The sequence below is a fragment of the Sporothrix schenckii genome, assembly GCF_000961545.1.
Source record: "Sporothrix schenckii 1099-18 chromosome Unknown Cont44, whole genome shotgun sequence".
In the NCBI taxonomy this organism is placed as follows: domain Eukaryota; kingdom Fungi; phylum Ascomycota; class Sordariomycetes; order Ophiostomatales; family Ophiostomataceae; genus Sporothrix; species Sporothrix schenckii.
Genome location: NW_015971145.1, coordinates 5392914 through 5411114, shown reverse-complemented (window position 1 = coordinate 5411114; position 18201 = coordinate 5392914). Strand labels below are relative to the sequence as shown.

The 18201-nt window shown below is 56.4% G+C and overlaps 9 protein-coding genes across 9 annotated transcripts; 4 read left to right on the top strand and 5 right to left on the bottom strand.

The window, feature by feature from the left end:
• Positions 1–224: 224 nt before the first annotated feature.
• On the top strand, positions 225–1136 carry SPSK_09647 (uncharacterized protein; the record flags this gene model as incomplete). Its single annotated transcript, XM_016736219.1, has 1 exon — positions 225–1136. One exon carries the CDS (start codon positions 225–227, stop codon positions 1134–1136), a length of 912 nt encoding a protein of 303 aa, XP_016588434.1.
• A 322-nt stretch (positions 1137–1458) lies between these two features.
• On the bottom strand, positions 1459–2547 carry SPSK_09491 (ribokinase; the record flags this gene model as incomplete). The annotated part of the gene is made up of 1 exon (XM_016736063.1): positions 1459–2547. One exon carries the CDS (start codon positions 2545–2547, stop codon positions 1459–1461), a length of 1089 nt encoding a protein of 362 aa, XP_016588433.1.
• Positions 2548–3302: 755 nt separating this feature from the next.
• SPSK_08363 (uncharacterized protein) lies at positions 3303–7004 on the bottom strand (the record flags this gene model as incomplete). The annotated part of the gene is made up of 2 exons (XM_016734963.1): positions 3303–6741; positions 6823–7004. The coding sequence occupies 2 exons, from the start codon at positions 7002–7004 to the stop codon at positions 3303–3305; spliced, it is 3621 nt and encodes a 1206-aa protein (XP_016588432.1).
• A 486-nt stretch (positions 7005–7490) lies between these two features.
• Positions 7491–7766, top strand: SPSK_10147 (uncharacterized protein; the record flags this gene model as incomplete). The annotated part of the gene is made up of 1 exon (XM_016736700.1): positions 7491–7766. One exon carries the CDS (start codon positions 7491–7493, stop codon positions 7764–7766), a length of 276 nt encoding a protein of 91 aa, XP_016588431.1.
• A 1909-nt stretch (positions 7767–9675) lies between these two features.
• Positions 9676–9957, bottom strand: SPSK_10932 (uncharacterized protein; the record flags this gene model as incomplete). Its single annotated transcript, XM_016737163.1, has 1 exon — positions 9676–9957. The coding sequence occupies one exon, from the start codon at positions 9955–9957 to the stop codon at positions 9676–9678; it is 282 nt and encodes a 93-aa protein (XP_016588430.1).
• Positions 9958–10509: 552 nt separating this feature from the next.
• SPSK_10911 (uncharacterized protein) lies at positions 10510–11037 on the bottom strand (the record flags this gene model as incomplete). Its single annotated transcript, XM_016737148.1, has 1 exon — positions 10510–11037. One exon carries the CDS (start codon positions 11035–11037, stop codon positions 10510–10512), a length of 528 nt encoding a protein of 175 aa, XP_016588429.1.
• A 681-nt stretch (positions 11038–11718) lies between these two features.
• SPSK_09106 (acetyltransferase, GNAT family) lies at positions 11719–13292 on the top strand (the record flags this gene model as incomplete). The annotated part of the gene is made up of 2 exons (XM_016735685.1): positions 11719–11887; positions 12331–13292. 2 exons carry the CDS (start codon positions 11719–11721, stop codon positions 13290–13292), a joined length of 1131 nt encoding a protein of 376 aa, XP_016588428.1.
• Positions 13293–14349: 1057 nt separating this feature from the next.
• Positions 14350–15684, bottom strand: SPSK_09285 (survival factor 1; the record flags this gene model as incomplete). The annotated part of the gene is made up of 3 exons (XM_016735861.1): positions 14350–15265; positions 15352–15567; positions 15623–15684. 3 exons carry the CDS (start codon positions 15682–15684, stop codon positions 14350–14352), a joined length of 1194 nt encoding a protein of 397 aa, XP_016588427.1.
• Positions 15685–17157: 1473 nt separating this feature from the next.
• SPSK_09896 (mitochondrial 54S ribosomal protein YmL19) lies at positions 17158–17711 on the top strand (the record flags this gene model as incomplete). The annotated part of the gene is made up of 2 exons (XM_016736463.1): positions 17158–17289; positions 17376–17711. The coding sequence occupies 2 exons, from the start codon at positions 17158–17160 to the stop codon at positions 17709–17711; spliced, it is 468 nt and encodes a 155-aa protein (XP_016588426.1).
• Between the last annotated feature and the right edge of the window lie 490 nt (positions 17712–18201).

Here is an 18201-nt window from a genome sequence, read left to right as displayed (position 1 = left end):
AACGTCACCCCAACTCCTCCTACGNAACCCCCCCCCCCCCCCCCCACCCCCCCTCCCGCGACTCTCCCTCTCCAGCCTCAGAGCTGCCAATTGGTTTGATAGCCAACGTTGCCGTGGTCTCACACATCTCTACGACACTTTATCTCCAGGTTTCGTTTCATTTCGTTTTTTTTTTTATTCTGGCTGGCGATATCCCTTTGATCTCCCAAAGAACACGATTCAAAATGACCGAGACGACGTACCGTGCCAACTGCCACTGCGGCAAATTTGTCTACGAGGTGACTTTCCCGGAGCCTCTTTCCAAAGGGGTTGTCTGCAACTGCAGCATCTGCCTTCGCAAGGGCTATGTCTTTGTCTTCCCGCCCAAGGACAGCGACATCAACATTGTCAAGGGCAGCATCGACGACCTCGAGTCGTATACCTTTGGCAAGAAGGCGTTCAATCACAAGTTCTGCGGCGACTGCGGCTCGCCCCTCATGGTTGTGCCCAGCGACAGCACCAAGGGCAAGGGCTTGAACGCGCGCTGCTTCCAGGGCCCGGTCGACGTCTGGGCCCTCGAGAAGACCGACTTTGACGGCGCTGCGCTGGATCCCAAGTTTGAGCCTGTCCCGTTTACCGGCACCGAGCCCACGGGCGCGCCCCAGGGCGATGGCTCCGCCACGCCGCGCATCTACCATGGCAGCTGCCACTGCGGCGCTGTGCGCGTGGCCTTGCGCTCGCAGCCGCTGGACGAGACGCTGGACCGCGAGAAGCAGGGCGACCGCGTCGTCGAATGCGACTGCAGCATCTGCCAGCGCAACGGCTGCCGCTGGTTCTACCCCATGGCCGACCAAGTCTCGTTCCACGACCCGGACAACAACCTCAAGGTTTACTCGTTCGGCAGGTTCGTCAACAAGAAGAGCTTCTGCAAAACCTGCGGCGTCTGCTTGTCCAACCCGCCCACAAACCTGTCGGACGAAGAGATTGCCAAGCTGCCACCCATTGCGCAGACCGAGACGAGCGCTGCCTGGCGCAAGCGCCTTGTCAACTCGTGCCCTATCAACACGCGTGTTCTGTACGACGTGGACATTGACAAGCTGCCCGTCCGGCATGTTAATGGCTACACCCTGATTCGCCCCGAGTACGTCAACCCTTAGATGCTCTCTGAGAGGCTGCCAATTGTGATGAATACTACAAAAGTGATTTGGTCCGAGTTATGTGAGCGTGGGTTTCTGAGCGGGTGTGCGGTCGTGCGTGTTCTTGTTTGGCGAGTGGACAAGTGGACGAGTGGAAGACTATCTCCTCCAATGAGGCTCTTTTGTCAACGTTTTCATTATTCTTTTTTTCGGGCAGAGTTTGCTCTGACGCCAGCTGCCTGTTTTTTTGGGTGTGGGGGGAATGATTTCGGCTTGAAATGTATTCTGTACCTCGAATTTCATATTCAAATACAAGTTTTGGGTGTCCCACGCTCTACCTGCTCTACTCAACCTCGTCCCGCCACGGGATTGAGTCCTGCGCGCCCTTGCGCTGCACCGTCTTGGCGGCTGCCCGGTTGGACTTGCGCACCGCCGCCGCGCAGTCAAACGCCTTGCCGGCCGCCGTCGCGTACACAGCCTCCAGGGCATACTGACCAGCAAACGTGTCGCCCGCGCCCGTCGTGTCCACCACGCGGGCCACCTTCTCCGGCGGCAGCAGCTGGCCCGCGCCGCTGGCTGACGCCGCCGATGCATAGTATACGCCCCGGCCACCCAGCGTCATCACCACATTCTCCACGCCCAGTGCCAAAAAGTAGGCCGCCGCCCGGGCCAGACAGGCCTCCGTGTCCAGATCGGCCACCGTCAGCGCCGGCACCAGCGCTGCCGTCTCTGTCTCGTTCAGGACGAGGTGCGCCAGGCCCTGGCCCTTGCCCAGATGGCCCACCGTCACCGCAAACGCCGCCTCCAGCTGCGACCGCGCCTCCTCGGTCGCCGGTGCCGGTGCCGGGTTCAGGAGCACCGGGATGCCCGCCGCGCGCGCCTCGCGCAGCGCCCGCAGGACCTGCTCCAGCGGGATCTCCAGCTGCAGAATCAGCAGCTGCGTGCCCGCCGGCACCAGCGACTGCGACCCCGCCTTGTCGTCAATCTGGTAGTTGGCCCCTGGCGAAAAGATGATGCGGTTCTGCCCCGTCGGCTCGTCCACCACAATCACCGCCACGCCCGAGGGCACGCCCCCCGCCTGGACCACCTGCACGCCCGACACGTCCACGCCGTGCGCCGCCAGGTTCGACCGCAGCGCCGTGCCGTGCGCGTCGTCGCCCACCGCGCCCACCATGCTCACGTGCGCTGTGGCCGCTGTGGTCGACAGGGGCGCCTGGCCGCCGGCGGCCGCCGGTGCCCGCGTGCGCGACAACTTGGCGCATGCAATGGCCTGGTTGGCGCCCTTGCCGCCGGGCGATACGGCAAAGCCGTTGGAGGTCATGGTCTCGCCGGGCTCGGGGTGGTGCGATACGTACGAGACAAGGTCCATGTTGAGCGAGCCGAGGACAGTGATGCGCGGCAGGCCGTCGCTGGCCATCGCTGAGGAGGCCATTGTGTGTGAGGGTGGTACGTAACGTCGCGTAAAGGTCGTTACCTTGTCAGTTGTGTGAGTGGTTTGGTGTTTTGGTGTTTTGGGCGTGTTGCAAGGTTTGTGTTGGTGTTGTGTGTGTTCTCTTGAAGATCCTGTTCCCAGTCTCTTTGGAGACGATGTTGGCACCCGTTAAAACGATCTGCTGTCAGTGAGCGTTAGCGGGGCAAGTGGCTCGACATGGGCCACACAAGGCCTTAACAAACCACTAAAGCGAAGAAGTCTTGGCTCGCCCCAATATAAAAGCAAGTCGCGTGTCTCGTCTCTTTTTGTTAGTTCTACAAAGTTTGCAAGTATGCGGCAGTAGTCTCGTTGGAATGGTTTCAGTGAGTGCATGCACCCACCGAATATATTGGAATTTCTTTCGGGCTCTTTCTGTATCTAAGCTCCTGGAGGACAGTTCCCCATAAATCCTAAACCAGCAAACCTGCCGTGGCTCTCTGTTGCCTATAAAAACAGAACCAAGCCATAAAAAGGTCTTTCGAGATCGTATCTTGACCACTTGAACCCAGAACCCCAAACGCCAAATATAAAAGTATTAAGAAAATTAGGAAATAATAGAATATGTAGAACAAAGTGGTATCACATCAGGGTCGTTTACAACGAGAATATAGGAAAAATAGTGCAAAAAGGAGAGTGAGAGAGTGAGAAAGTGCAAGAGCAAAGGAGAGTAGGACAGACAGTTCTGTCTCGAATCTCGGCACGCAAAAAAAGGCCATTCAATTCGATGCCTTTCTCTTCTTGGCCGGGCGTGTCGACGCATCGCCGTTTTTGCCGGCCTGTGCCGACGCCGCCGGACGGTTATGCTTGCGCGGCTTCTTGGCCACCACCTCGTCGCCCTCGACAAAGTGGTTCTTCTCCAGCTGGTGTTGCCGCAGGTTGTCCGGGCGGTTGCGGTACTGGCTCGTGCAGTTGGGGAACGGGCACTTGTAAATCACCTCGGCCGAGTGCTTGGTGAGCCGGTGCTTGGCCATCGACCCGCGGAACCACTTGGGGTCGCCCTTGGGCCGGTAACCACACAGCTCGCAGCAGTCGTCCGCCTCGACCTCGACCTTTGCCGCCTTGGTTGCGGCGTCGCTGTCTTCCGCCGGCGCCGCGTCGCCCTCAGGAGCAGCAGCAGCCGCCGACTCGTCGTCCGCCGCAGCCGGCATCAAGGTCTCGTCCATGGACAGCAGATCCGCCTGAGACAGGTCTGCGGTCTCGTCGGTAGGAGGCAGCACGTGGGCCGCAAGTTCCTTGCCCGTCGTCGTATCGGTCACGACGCTCGAGAGCAGGTTGTCCGACAGAAGCGAATCGTCCAGCACGGACGACACGACCTTCATGCCCTGCGACAGATGCACGTTCTTGGACGTGTCAAAGATTGTGCGGAGAAGGGCGATGCTGGCAACGTGGTACATGGGCCGCAGCGGTGTGTCGTGGGCCGCGTACATGGGATCACACAGCGACCGCGTCTGGCGCACAAACTGGTCAAAGAAGAGCACAGACGTCCCCAGAGAGGCCTTGCCGGCATGCAGGAGCTTGATTTCGAACCACCGGACACTGTCAACAAGACCATTGCTGGTATGGCCCGCGTTCTGAGAAGCGTGACCATCGTCCAGCAGGCGTGCAATCGCATCGAGGCGAGTGTTCAAGCCGGCGACATGGGGGAAGTTGCGACGGAGCGAATCAATGACGGTGCGGGCGTGCGACGACAGAGCGGGCGAGTTGCGGATGTTGTTGTTTCTGTAGGGACCAAAGTGGAGCGAGTAGATGGGCGAGGCCTTGATCAAATCAGACGCAGTCGAAAGCGGCACAAACACGGTGGAGATTTCCAGGTCGTCCAAGAAGGCGCGGGCGGCATTGGCCACGGCACCGTCCAGCGAGAGCGACGAAACGGCGCGGTTGGCAGCGTGTTTGCGGAAACGGCGAATGCGTTCAGACAGGACAGCAGCAGTCATCTCGACGGGCTGCCAGATCAGGGAGACGATTTCCAGGTAGTTTTCACGGTCCACGGCGCTGAAATGACGGGAGTACTCGAGAGACTGGTTGAAGAGGGCACTGGACCGCAGCGCGGCCTCCGACTCGTACGTCACAAGCGAAAAGGCATAGATCAGGTGGAGGAAGCACAGAGTGTTGAACGGTGTCATTGTCTCGCTTCCCGTCGCGATGGCGGTTTGCAGGGCCTGGATACCAGTGTCCATGATGAGGCGAGGCGAGGCGTTCTGGAAGAGAAGAGCAAGCGTGTTCTTGGAGCAGTCGATGTCGCGAAGCTTGGCCAGAGACGTCATCACATGCGTCAACAGCAAGTCCTGTGCAGAGGCAGCCATGTCTTGAGCGTCGAGGAAGAGGGGATCAGCGTCGTTGTGAGTAGCAGTATTCGTACGGTTGTCAGCAACGTCGTCTTTGACAGGTATGGCAGAAGACCCTGTTCCTGGGGCCGGTGGTGGCAACGGCAACGGCATGGGCCGCTTTTGCTCTTCTATAGAACCCATAATGGCCGTGTCGAGCGGAAAGAGCAGGGCGTCGTTGGCAAGGCTGTCAAAGACATCGGTGAAGTCGCCAGCCATATCGGGAGCGTAGCACGACTCGAACGCCTTGGACAGGTCAGTAGACAGGCCAGATTCCGCAGTGGCAAAGAAGTCGGTTTCAAAGAAGCTGGAGAATTCATCGGCCGGCGAAGCCGACGTCGTCAGGTCACCAGTGGACGTGGACGTCGACCACGGGTTGGTGGCTGCGCCATGGCTGCAGTCGGACACAGGCGAGACGATAGAGGTGGCGTTGCTCATAAAGCTGGCATCGCTCACGTCGCTCATCAGACTGCCCATGCTCGCTGTGCTCGTGGTACTGGTCGTGCTTGTCGTCGAGCGGACCGATGAGCTGGGCGACAGGTTCTTGCTGCGCGGCGCCGGCGTCGTGCTCGTGGGGCGCTGCGGCCGCGTAGGCGGCAGTGGCGGGGGAGCCATCTGCAGACCCGCCTGCATGTCCAGCAGAAGCGACGGACGCTCTAGGATGGCCTCGCTTGGCGAGGTGTACAGCGTGGCATCGCTGCTCTGGACATCCATAAAAGACTGGACGTCAACTCCGTCAAGCGCACCAGGCATTGTCATGCCATTCGAAGAGGAGGCAACCGGCTCCCAGTCCATGAAGTTGGTCTGCGAAATGGTGGTCGAGTCCAACTCCGAGGGCAAAAACAGGTTCATCGGGTCGATGGAGGCCTGGCCCGCGATCGGAGAGACGGCGCTCATGGCCACTGGAGGGGTAGGACAGGCTGGCGGGGGCGTCGGTGACACGGTCGGTGCTATCGACGGAATGGCCTGAAGCGCCGGTGTGGACAATGTGATATCCGGCACAAAGTCCGGCTGCGTCGTCATGTTCACTGCAGACGGTCGTGTGCCTGCAGCCGAAGGGAAGGGCGACTGCTTGGGCATCTCGGTGAGTTCCCGCGAGTCAATCTCGACAATCTCGGTCGATGGCAGCTCGGCGTGCACGCCGGCATGCATCCGGGTGTTGATGTCCTCGTACCGAGGTGGTGGCTGGAAGCCCGTCCCGGAGAAGGGCGACGCCGATGAAGAGGAGCAGCTGGACGCATCCGCACCGCCAGGCCGGCCGTAGCTGTTGCTGCGGCTGTCGCTGGACCGGTTGCTGTTGCTCCGGCTGGTGCCGCTAAAGCGGGCGCTGCTGCTGCTGCTGCTGCCATTGCTGCCGCTCCGACTCAGATAGCCGCTGCTAAAGTCGAGGCTGTCCGGCGAGATGGGCGACACGGACGAGCACGGCATGCTGGCCGACGCAAAAGAGGGCGCGGGCGAGAGTCCCGCGTCAAGGCCGCCCTGGTCCACGACAGCCTTGCCCTTATTGTGGCCGAGCGACGTGAAGAAGCTCTTGGCCATGGACAGCATCTTGCGGCGTTTCGACGGGTGGCCGAGGCACTTCTTACACCGGCTGTCGTCGAAACGCTCGATGCGCATATGTTCGTAGCACCAGTATTCGCAGTATTCAAGACGGTCGCACGTGATGAGATGGCGCAGCATAGACTCGTGGTCCTGGAAGCGCTGTGTGCAGCGCAGCAGCGGGCACTCGAGGCGCTCGCCTTCCGTCATACGATCGCACGCATTGCGGCGGACCGCGGCCCACACGATAAAGCGCTGGGTCGCGCAGTCTTCTTTGGAGGTGGCCCTGGTCCTGTACGGGAGTTAGAAACGGCGGCCAGGCAAGACGGTCGACCGGTAACAATGACAGACGAGGGATCGCCCGGGCACTCACACGCAGGACATGGTGGGCGTATCCAGCCTATCCGAGGACATGGAGGACCGACTGGAGTATGAGCTCCGACGCAGGCCGAAGCGACCGCTGAGAGCGGGAGACTGTGGGCGCGAGCCAAAGAGCGAGAGCCCATCTTCTTTCATGAAAGAAGCGAACTTCTTTGGCTCCATGACGGTCGACATCGCGGCGGTCGGGGGCCTGTCGCGTGGGCCGATGTCGAGGTTGGGAGCGAAGGGGGATCGATAAGGGGTTCGGCCGCGGGCGTTTCCGTTGGGGGATGACTATCCGGCGCCGTCGAGGTACAAACGGCCGTTAGCGGGCAGAGATGGCCGAAACCAGGGGGAGGCAAGTCCTGGGGTGGCGAAAAGGGATGTCAAGAGATGCTACGGAGATGGTTGTGGCGATATGTCGAGATGGGAGGGATGGATAAGAGATGAAGCGTTAGGGGAGGAAGAGGCGGTGATGATGCGATTAAGTGATAACGTTTCCTTCCTTCTTCTTTTGGCAGGAACAGTCTTTGTATTGGCCAAATGCTAGGAAAGAGCCAAGTCGTGCCTTCCGTTGTCGTTTGTTATTTGCCACTGGTCAATCCTCGTCTCATTGCATATGTCGAAAACCGTCTCGTGGGCAAACAGAGCATAACAAGATGTGGCAAGGAACGAGACAAAATGACTGGGGAAAGTAGACGAGGGCAGGACAACAACGAGAAGAAAGGTGCAGGCGAAGCCCGGAGAAAAAGGCGTGCTGTGTCCACGACAGGGCCTAGAATGGCTCGAGTTGTCGGATTGTCCTACGAGGGAAACAGACACATCGAAAGTCCGAAACGCGGTCGCTACGGGGGGAAGGAAGGAAACGAGGCAGAAACAAAGGAAAGGACGATGGAGTCACGGCGGGAACGGTGCACAAACCAGGCGCAAAGCCGTTTCTGGATCAGGACTTCGTAGGACTTTCGCGTGGTGGATCAGTTGGGGGAAAGTGCGCGGGAGAGGAGGAAAAAAGAGGGGCGTCAGTGTTTCCCCCAATTTTCATTGGCTGAATAGCGGCCAGCAAGTCAGAACAGAACACTGTTGACGGCAGGAGCTTCACAGCGTCGGGGAAAGCAGGCAATGTCAGACGGTAAGCATTATTGGCTGCCTCTCTGAGCCCTGTCGGGCCAGTTTGTCTGGTTCTCTACCACTGCCGGGATCTCTCAGGAGGCCAATGGGTTGCCAAGCATGGACAGCCTGGGAAATGCGCGTTCGAAAGAATGAGACTGGCCGGATTTGGCGAGCCAAAGCAACTGGACGGCAGAGGGAGGCGGTGCGAAGCGTGAGGACTGGGTGGCAGAGCGGTGGCAGAGTGAGAGGCAGTAGCCTCAGGCGTGAGGAAGTCTGCCTTAAGACAGCTAGCCAATCAAAAAACAGGCACGCGATCACCCCACGGAGTAAGGCGGATTCCGTTCTGCAACAGGAAGTGGACGACTGCGGACATCGCAGCTGAAACACAGAAATACGAGATCAAGTATTTTATGTTGTCATACTCCGTAGGCGACGGATCAGTCGGTGGTAGGACTCGAACCCGTCAAGGACGGAAGAAATAGACCTCCGCTCGGGTAGATGCATTTCTGAGGACGTACGTCTTTGATGCATAAACTGATGGTCAAGGCACTTCTGTTGATCCGTTGCCGGCCGCGCCTTCCCGCGACGGTTCCGCTCGGGTCGCACGTGAGATGCATGCCAATGGGACAGCTGTGCAGAAGCGCACTTTCCGGAAAGGATGGGGTTGCAATACTCTGCACAGAGGATGCAGCCGTCATGTGGCATGCGTGAACATCTGTATCGCCGCGCATTTGACCGGCGTCAACACAACAAGGCCATTCCCGAAACAGCTCGGTAGACCAGGCGAGGCCAGCACCCGTCGACGGTGAGGATCCCCATCGGGCACAATCGACCGGCGGTGAGGGCAACGGGTTCAGTGCGGCGCATCACGAGTGGAGCATGTCATCGGTCTGTATTTCGTACAGCCATCCGTTCCAGTCCTTCTTTGGCTGTCGATGTGCCAAAGGATTTTTGTACTGAAGTCTCGGTTTCCATGTCTTCAATTCCTTTCTGTCCTTGTTCTAATGCGTCGCAAAGTCTGGCATGAGACGATTCGGGCTCATGGGTTATGGGACCGGCCTCACACCCACAGACATGTAGAAAAGAGACCCGAGAGGAGAATGAGAGACAACAGGAGAAAAGAAAAATGAACGGAAAGCAACGAAACCTCATTCGCGGTCCGTTCCTGGTGGGCCCCAGCAAACCGGCCATCGCCGGGCGAAATCGACATACTGTGTACATCTCTATCAAGAACCGGTACAGCTCGGAACGATACACGAGCTCAAGTTGTCTTGGCCGTGAGACGATTGCTGGATTCTACGCATTTGTCTGCGATATCAGCTTGTGCGCCAACTGACCAAGTGGGTGAAAAAAAAACAAAAGAGGGAAATCTGTCGCCATTCGCAGCGTCACATCGCCAAGACAGCCAACCAACAGACCATCAACTTCTCACTCATTTCAAGCGCTCATTGGCAGAAGAGACGAAGCCACCCTAGAACCCTGGAAATACGTCGTACTGAGTAATTCGTATACACCAGCTAATGGTCCTCTGTCCATCGGGAAGCCAGCGCTGCCCCAGAGCAGCCAATAGTCCAACGCTGTCTCGAAATCTATTGCCATTATGGAGCAGGCCAAAGCTTTGTACTTCGTAAACTTCCCAGACCCGACTCCCTCAGTCCCTGTCGCACTGCCGCACCACTTGGGAAGCAACGAGACAAGATACGACCAACTCAAAAGTTGCCACAAAAAAACGACGCAGAATCAGCGGCGAGACAGGTCACTTATCCAGCGCCCATATCTCACGATGCCATTGTGATGGAAAATGAGACTCGTATCTCGGGCTCTCTTGGCTACATTCCTCACCTCCTGCATCCTGTGTGGCCTTGGACTGCACTGTTCGCTTTCCGCACACCAGAAAAATTTTGCTCATGCACCATGCTGCGTTGCCATCTCCATTAGCACTCCCTGCTGTCTGCAGACCTCGTTGTAGACAGTCTTCTCCACACCACCCCCGAAGTGCGTGCTCCTCTTTGCCCAGAGCAATGTGCCCAAAAATCATTGTCGCCCCAAAATAAAACCACGCTTTCGGCACCCTAGTCCACCCAAGTATTGGATAGCTCCGTGCGTTATTGGACCCTAGACTGGGGTTGGTAGGCCGTGCGTGTCGCCCTTCTGGCTAGCGGCGCCAAACTGTTTGTCTGCGTGTGCCCCAACATGGTCAACTCGTCGTCGCGGTGCAGCTATTTGCAGCCTTCAGCAGCCTTCAGCAGCCTTTCCTGTATCTCCTCAAGCTCCACTCTTGTTGACGCTATCAACTACGAAGTAGCTACTCTTTCGTTTTTTTTTTTTTAGTTTTTTTTTTTTTTTTTTTTTTTTTCACTTTTTTGAGCTACTTTGTATGCAAGGGAGGCACGGAGGGGACACCATTCTACACAACAGTTCCGTTGCACAATAGCGGAACAGACAAGGGTTGGACCTTGTTGTAGCATGTTTTCCGGCGTTTCTTCTCTGCACCTTCGTATGGGGGATGGAATCTTTTGCAGTGTTTTTGTGGGCCCTTGTATTTCGATGTTTTTGTTGACTCCTGTCACCGTCATGTCTTGTCTTGTTTTCAAGGCAGGCTGTTACGTGTGCGTTTCGCCAGCTTTGTTCTCGGGAGCAACTTGTCTGTGTGCTCGTCGTATTTTGTCTGTGGCGATGCACACTCGAGAGTGATGATGGGGGAACAAGTCAACGGCTGGACGAGAAACGACTGACAACCACCGACCCATCCTGGCGACCTTATGTGTGTGTGTGTGGGAGGGTGGTGGTTCCTTCCGCCCAATCCAACCTGAGTGCATATCATACCATCGCGCCTTCCCAGTCCCAAGCGGCCGGATATCTTGTGAGCTCCCCTGTCTTTGCCCGTTCCACGTCGTAGTTGCCCGTTTTGATCTTCACTTCTGATTGACGGAAAGTGCAACTTGCGCAATCTCGCTCCTTCAAGTCGTTCCTTCTTCAAGATCCCCTTCCCAATGCCATATATCGTCGTTGCTTGTCCCCTTTCCAAGTCTTTGTTCTCCTTCGCCTTTGCCATCTTTTCTTGAATCACCTCCAGCATCGTCTCCTCGCCAGCCTTCTCCAATCCCTTTGTCAACATTCCCACTCCCTCCCTCTCCCCCTCTTCACTTCCTCCCTTTCTAATTCACGAAACATGCAGCCGGCTGCCAACTGCGGCATCTAGTTCCCTTGTTCCCCTGTCACTTCGTCCCTCGTCTCTTGTTCTCGTCGACGCCTCCATCTTATCTTCCAACGATCCTGGCCACGCGGGCCCGTCTGAGCTTCTCGCGACCGCAGTTCGCTCTCTGTGGCCGTTGTGGAGGTCTGTCGACTTTTCCTTGTTGGTCGTGTTGAGTGTCCCGTCTGTCCGTTTTTACACAAGCGCCGCGTTGCGTTCAAGTCGTCTTCCCTGCCGAGAAACAAGGCTCTTGAGACCCCTCTCCCACACGCCTCGCCAATCCAATCATCCCCTAAACCACTCCCCCTCTCATCCTGGAAAGCGTCTGGTTTGGACTGGCCGGGTCTAGCCCTTTCAGCAAAACGCCCAGCTGCTCTTAATCCTTTTGGATCCAAACGAAAGGAGACAGCCGCCAATAACGAACAGGGAACGAGAGTGTTCCTGGTCGAAAATAAAGAGGAGAGAGTATACACCTTTTTGTTTCGTCGTCGTTTGCAACATCTCGAACGAAATATAGATAGTGGGCACCCCGTCTACTTGTATTTTCCGGGCCGTTCTTTTTCTCTCCTGTTATTTTATTGTTGTCTTTTATCGCCTCCCGCCATGCTCTCTGTCGTTCATCGCCCAGCGAATCTAGCTTTCGGCCTGTCGTCCAATGAAATGGACGCGTCGCACCACATGGCGGCCGTCATGGAGGTTGATCTGAGAGCCTGTCAACCCAACACGCTGGTCGACAGGATCAACGCCGTACCGGCCTTCAAGACAAGTGCTGGTAAGTCGTTCTTTTTTTTACCTGTCACGCTTTTTTTTCACGTCTTTGCGCTCTTCTTTCCCCTTTCCGGGTTTTCATTTGCTCTTTTCCCGCCTTCCCTGTCGTTCCTCGCGCTTCTGTCGCGTGTCCTCTCGTCCCCTTTGTGTGCTCCGCCTGGATCTGGAACCTTTCAGTCAATGGTGTAAAGGTCGAGACCAGACTGGATACATTGAAATAGCTGTCATCCCGTGTGCAACATACAAAGACCGTACTTACCTCGGTCAGTAAACTGGGACGCCGAATGTTTTTTTTCTTTTTCTTTTCTTCGCTAGCGAAAGAGAATAAAAAGGGCCTTCGTGTCTTCTTTTCGAAACACTTTCGTTTTTGCGTTGCAACATTTCGTACCGAAAGACACATTTTACCCAACTTTATTCTACAAACCATAAACTCTAACAGCCGGCCAGCGTTCTTCTCATTTCTGCGGGCAAACCTCGTCCTCCCACATTCCGAGATGTCCTCCAACGCCAACACCCCAGTGCTGGGTCCTGTCACCCACGGGAATAAGGGCAGCAGCGCAACCACAGCCACGACCACGACCAAATCAGCGCCGAGCGGCGCAGCAGTGAACCTGGACGACATCCCCCCGCTGACTCTGGGCGTTATGACCAGCCGTGCCGACAAGGTCGATGCGCTGCAGCTTGTCGCCGACAGCATTGCGCAGCAGCGCCAGACTTCGTCGCGCAGCATGGTTTTTCACCCGCTTAGTCTTGCCGGCCTGGCCGCCGGCCTCGGTATTGCCTACAAGCTGAACCCGCGGCCCGATCTGGGCATGACCATGACGCTCTTGTCGGGTGTTGTCATGACCTACCTCCTGAGCATTCGCTATTTCAGCGCGCAGTACATCCCCATGGCCGAGAGCCTGAAGTGGGACTGGATCGTGCCGAAGAACGACGATGGCAAGGTCGAGCCGGGCGCGGAGGAAGACACCGTTATCGGTGCCCGGTATGGCGAGGAGATGATTGGCGCATTGGTACTCCGGCTAGTTCCGCCTGCAGCGGACGAGCAGGGTTTGAGCACGTCAGCCGCAGCACCACCACCCAATACATCGCGCAAGAAGAACAACAACAAAGCCTCACAAGCCGCTAGCGACAGCCACGTCAAGGGCGGCCACGGCGTCATTCGTGCCTGGACAACCCGTCTTCGCTATCGTCGGCGCGGCATTGGCGGTGATCTTCTCCAAGAGGCCATTCAAGTGACACGCGAGCGTTGCGGCAAGGATGCCAATGTCGTCTTTGCGGAGGCGCACGCAAACAGTGTCATGGTTGTGCCCGAGATGTTCAATGGCCCTTTCCGTAAGGTTGAGCAATGGGCAGTGGGTGCGCTGGAAAGGGCTCTGGCCAACCCGGTCCCTCCCAAGAAGCTGTAAACGATGGAAGATGAGTCGACATCATCCGGTTGTCAGCCGGTTGGCAGCCGAATGCCGAAAGAGCTCCGATCCGAAAGGTCAAAACTTTCCATCCCAAAAAAGAGCCACTGCGGCCCCTTTCGTTTCCTTTCCCTTTCGTTTAATTAACCTCTCCACGACCAAAAACAGCATTTTTTACCACATATATTTTTTATTTAATACCTCAGATACCCCTACATTTTATATTTATATTATTATGACTTTTCATGTCATATCCATAGTTTCAATAGCTATACGCTCAAGTATTTACTCGAACAATTGTTTTCAAAAGGTGTACTGCGCATGCAACATTTCAGTGCCTTGTTCCTACTCTGTTGTCACCAAATATTATATGGGCACTTGTGTTCAACTTGCATAACCAAAGTATATTTCTGCATCAAGGGAGTCAGCTAGCATCTATCGTCAGCCTGTTCCCCTTAATTATCCCTTCCAAGTATTAGCATTATATGCAGCTTTGGCCCAACAGCGTCGTCCGGGAAGATGTCATACAAGTAAAGTAGCCCACATGTAGCACAAACGAAACAAGGCGTGCCCATTCCCTCCCTATTTTCTGGTACGCATAACATTGTGTACATGTCCCATGCGGTAATATATATGCAAAGATGTCAATGAACTGTGTAACAAGTGTGGTCTGTGTCGAGTGGTAGATGGTGTGGTAACGGGTGCGTCCTGCCATGTGCGTGCCGCGTTGTACATGGATGCATGTACTTGATCATTGCCAAGGTCGAAGAGCCTGTCGAGCGTACAGCGACAGGAGCACAAGCCGGTAAAAGAGAGAAGGGAGACAGAAGAGAATTAATTGATGATTGGAGTAAACCGTATGCAGCGGGCAAGGAATAAATGACATAGGACGGGGGAAAAAAATCAGAAAAATAGGACGAAGATAACTAGAAGATGTGCATCCAACCACAAAGAGACGAGGGGACATGACGTGACTTTAATTAAAACGCGAAACAACAGGACATGCGACATAAGACAACAAAAAAAGAACGAGAGGCGGCAGCCGGACCCGGACAGTCTACGAGATGAACGTGGCTTCGGCAAACAGCAGCCCCGGCTCAGACACCTCGGGCGCGTCGCCCTTCTTGATCTTGAGCGCCAGCTTGGTCTGGCGCGGGTAGTACTGGTAGATGAAGGGCTTGGTGCCGGCGACGCTGCCGGCGATCTTCTTGACGATGCCGGGCACCTCGGCCATGACGTCTATCCGGTCCAGACGCTCCTCGAGGCCGCCCTCGAGCACCGCCTCGACCTGGCTGCCGTCCTTGGCGGTGCCGGACCAGGTGTACTTGACCTGGGTCGGCTCGGGCCAGTCGTTCTCGGAGTCTTCCTTGGTCGCCACGTGGGTGGCGGTCGCGTCGGTCCCGGCAAAGAGAATCTCGCCGTCGCGCGCAAGGCAGCCCACGGTGACGACGGTGGAGGCATACGACGGCGGGGTGGTGAACTGCATGAGAACGGCCGAGTGCTCGGGGCCCTGGAAGTTGGCAAAGTTCCAGCGGGCAGCGAGATGGTGGGGCTTCATGCCCTGCAGGGCGTGGATGAAGAGGGCGCGGCCGCCGGCAAAGTCAATGGGCCCGTCCTCCTTGGTGGTGATGGTGCCGGAGGCGACGCAGCGGGGCCAGAAGACATGGCGCATGGAGCCCCAGGGGTTTGTCAGATCGGTGCCAAACAGCGTCTTGCCGGTTGTGCCGGCCTGGAAGCCGGGGGTGGTGCGCTTGATGACGAGGTTGACGACGGCGCGGTCGTCGTTGTGGGACTTGATGGAGTACGAGGTGCCGTCCTCGGACAGCTCGACGGCGCAGTCGGTGGCGTAGAAGGACTTCATGTCCTCGCTGAACTCGGGCTGTGTGAGGGGCGTGGAGCTCCAGAGGGTCTCTTTGTTGGCGTCGTTGACGTAAAAGATCTTGGTGTTGAACTGGCACGTGGTGCGGATGCCGCTGGAGGACGAATGGCAATGTTAGGATTCATGCAACGGGGGAGGGAAAAGAAGAGAAGCGAGTCAATGTCGGGGGGTAAAGCATACGCAACGTTGTTGTAAATGACCTGGACAAAGATGGCCGGACCGCTGTCCGAGGTGATGTAGAACACCTGTGTCTCAACACAGGTCGACTCCATGGCGGTCCACTTCAGGTCGTCGGAGGTGGTCTCGGTGTAGGGCGTCTCCTTGGTCTCCTCGGCCACGGACCGGATGGCGGACGGCCCGTAGTCGGGCTCTTGGGTGCCGGCCACATGGGCGAGTCTGCAGGCCAGCGGCCGATGTTAGCGTCCGAGGACAGGCTGATATCAGGACAGACGGCTGGTCAGAGAACGGGGAACGGGAGAGGGCAACGAACGTTTGCTGAGCCCACTTGAACATGTTGGGCGGTCTGTATGAATATGGAGATTGCGAGGGTTAAATGCGGATTGTTTAGTTAGGGAAAGCGATAGCTGGGATCGATGCCGCCGTGATATCGATTGAGGCCGGTCTCTGGACAAGAGGATGCGTCGAAGGAAGGGATGGCGGTCGGGACCACAGCAGTTTGTATGGCGAGACAAGAAATGGATGGCCTGGTTGGTCTGGCAGTTTTTTTTGGAGGGGACGTTTCTTCACCGCCAAAAGTTGCAAAGCTGCAAATGCTACAAATGCTGATACTGTTTCGTCTTGCCAGGGAGAGGGGAGCACCCAGGCCGTCGTTGGTAATAATGGGCAGGAGCGAAAAGGAGGAAAGGCTCAGTCAGGCCCGTTCTCTGTTCTACAAAGGCAAGAACCAGACTGAGTGAGTTTTTGGGATAGCGCCTTCCCGGTCCATAAATCACAACGGATCACTGAGGAAGGAGCAAATAAGGTCGCGGGACGTCACGGTCTGGTGGGCTCTTGTGGAGTGGCACTTTTTGCGTTGTTCGTTTAGGCCTGTTGCTCTTTCCATTTCTTGTGCCTTTGTGAAGGCACTGCTCTGGTGGGGCAGGCTTGTGCTGCCAAAAGACAATAACGGCTAACGGTTACCCCTCCAGGCCCCGATCGTGCCTGCCTGGAGCGGGCGTAATGTGGCTGGCAAGGGAAAGGTGGCGGGCGTCATTGTGAACTGTGATTAATCCATTCGGCGCACGTCTTATGGCCCCTGCTTTGCGGTGTAATACGACGCCTATCCTTGCTGCAGGCGCCTTGCTCCAGTGGCTTGGACCTTCTGTATTCCACCCCGCCCACCGAAGTCGACGATCAGACTGCATTTGGCAATCCGGTCAATTCATCGTTGTTCTATGTTGTAGCTTTACTCTCAGTCGGTCACGGAATTTTCGATTAGCTGTTGTACGCTATTCAGACTGACGCATTGTTGGACCTGGACAGTGCGATGACTGTAGTTCAAGGAGACGCACCAGAAGATCAAAAGCACGACCGACACCTAACTGTTGAAAGAAGATATCCTTCTAAGCGTCGGTATTGGAACCACGTGACTGGTCATACAATCTGCTGCACACTCTACAGGCCCAGGTTCGATTCGCGGCCGACGCCGTTGGGTTTCTCTTTTCTATTTTGCACATTACACAGAATAGATTTCTCCCATTATCTTCTCTTTTACTGAGTGGTGTGATCTTGTTCGGTTGTTTTGTTACTTTATTCTTCTTATTTCCTCTGGGCGTCGATAAGATTGTGGCACGTGACCAGTTAGTTTCAGTGGGTCCGGTTTTTCTCTGCTCAGATTCTCGTTTTCGAGATTTCGTAGTAGACAATATCTCCTAGCAGGTCTACGACAGCGACGCCGACAACGACGACGACGACGACGAGAATCCCTCTGGCGACAGCGCCGTACCGTTTATCGAGTTCGAATCGTACTCCATACACGCTGCAACCATGTCAAAACGCGCGGCCGGTCCTGTGGACCAGATGATCAAGCTGATTGTCGGCGCCGGCCAGGCCACCCCCAGTCCTCCGGTCGGCCCGGCGCTCGGCAGCAAGGGTATCAAGTCCATGGACTTTTGCAAGGTGCGCTCTACTTCTGGCTGCTCGTTTGGTGCTGCAGCCTCCTCTTTTCTCGCGGGGCCACTTGCTAACGCACCCCTTCTCTTTAGGAGTTCAACGCGCGCACCGCACACCTGACGCCCGGCACGCCCATGCCCGTTCGCGTCATCGTCCGTCCTGACCGCACATTCTACTTTGACGTGCGCACGCCGCAGACCTCGTGGCTGCTGCTCAACACCGCCGAGGTGCCCGAGGGCAAGGGCGGCAAGCGGCGCGGCGCGCAGAACCCGGGCAAAGAGACAGTCGGCACCGTCAGCCTCAAGCACGTCTACGAGATTGCCAAGATCAAGCAGAGCGAGCAGCGGCTGTCGGGGCTCTCGCTGGAGAGCCTGTGCCGTTCGATCATCTACCAGGCCAAGTCAATGGGTGTTGCCGTGGTGGCATAGCGGACACGGACGTCGTCCTGCTGCTGCGTTTCCCATGTCGCGTCTCCTCCCCCTTTGGCTCTCCCTTTCTCTGTACATTTTGGACATGGGTTTGTACGATACCTCTTCTTTTCTGTCTTGGCAAGCTGTGGTGTAGGATATAGGACATACACATGCAAAAAGCATGTCTTTTGTACGTTGTCGCGGCAACATTTATGAAGCGAGCATATAATCAAAAATGCATTTGACGTTACAAGGACATCTGCTTGCCTACTACCCAGCAGTAAAGATATACTTCATCAGGAAAATGTGTTTGTACTGTTGTGTTCTTTGCCATTGGCCTACAAACAGATAACAGATCAGAGTTCTCCGTAATTACGTCGCAGTAAATTTGACCAAACTAAACGCCTGCGATCGGCGTGGATTTGCTGACGCCAGCACGCAACGGCTAACACCGTTCCATGTTCCACTCAGCCTTGCAACAGCCACCAAAGCATCGGCCGCAAAAAAT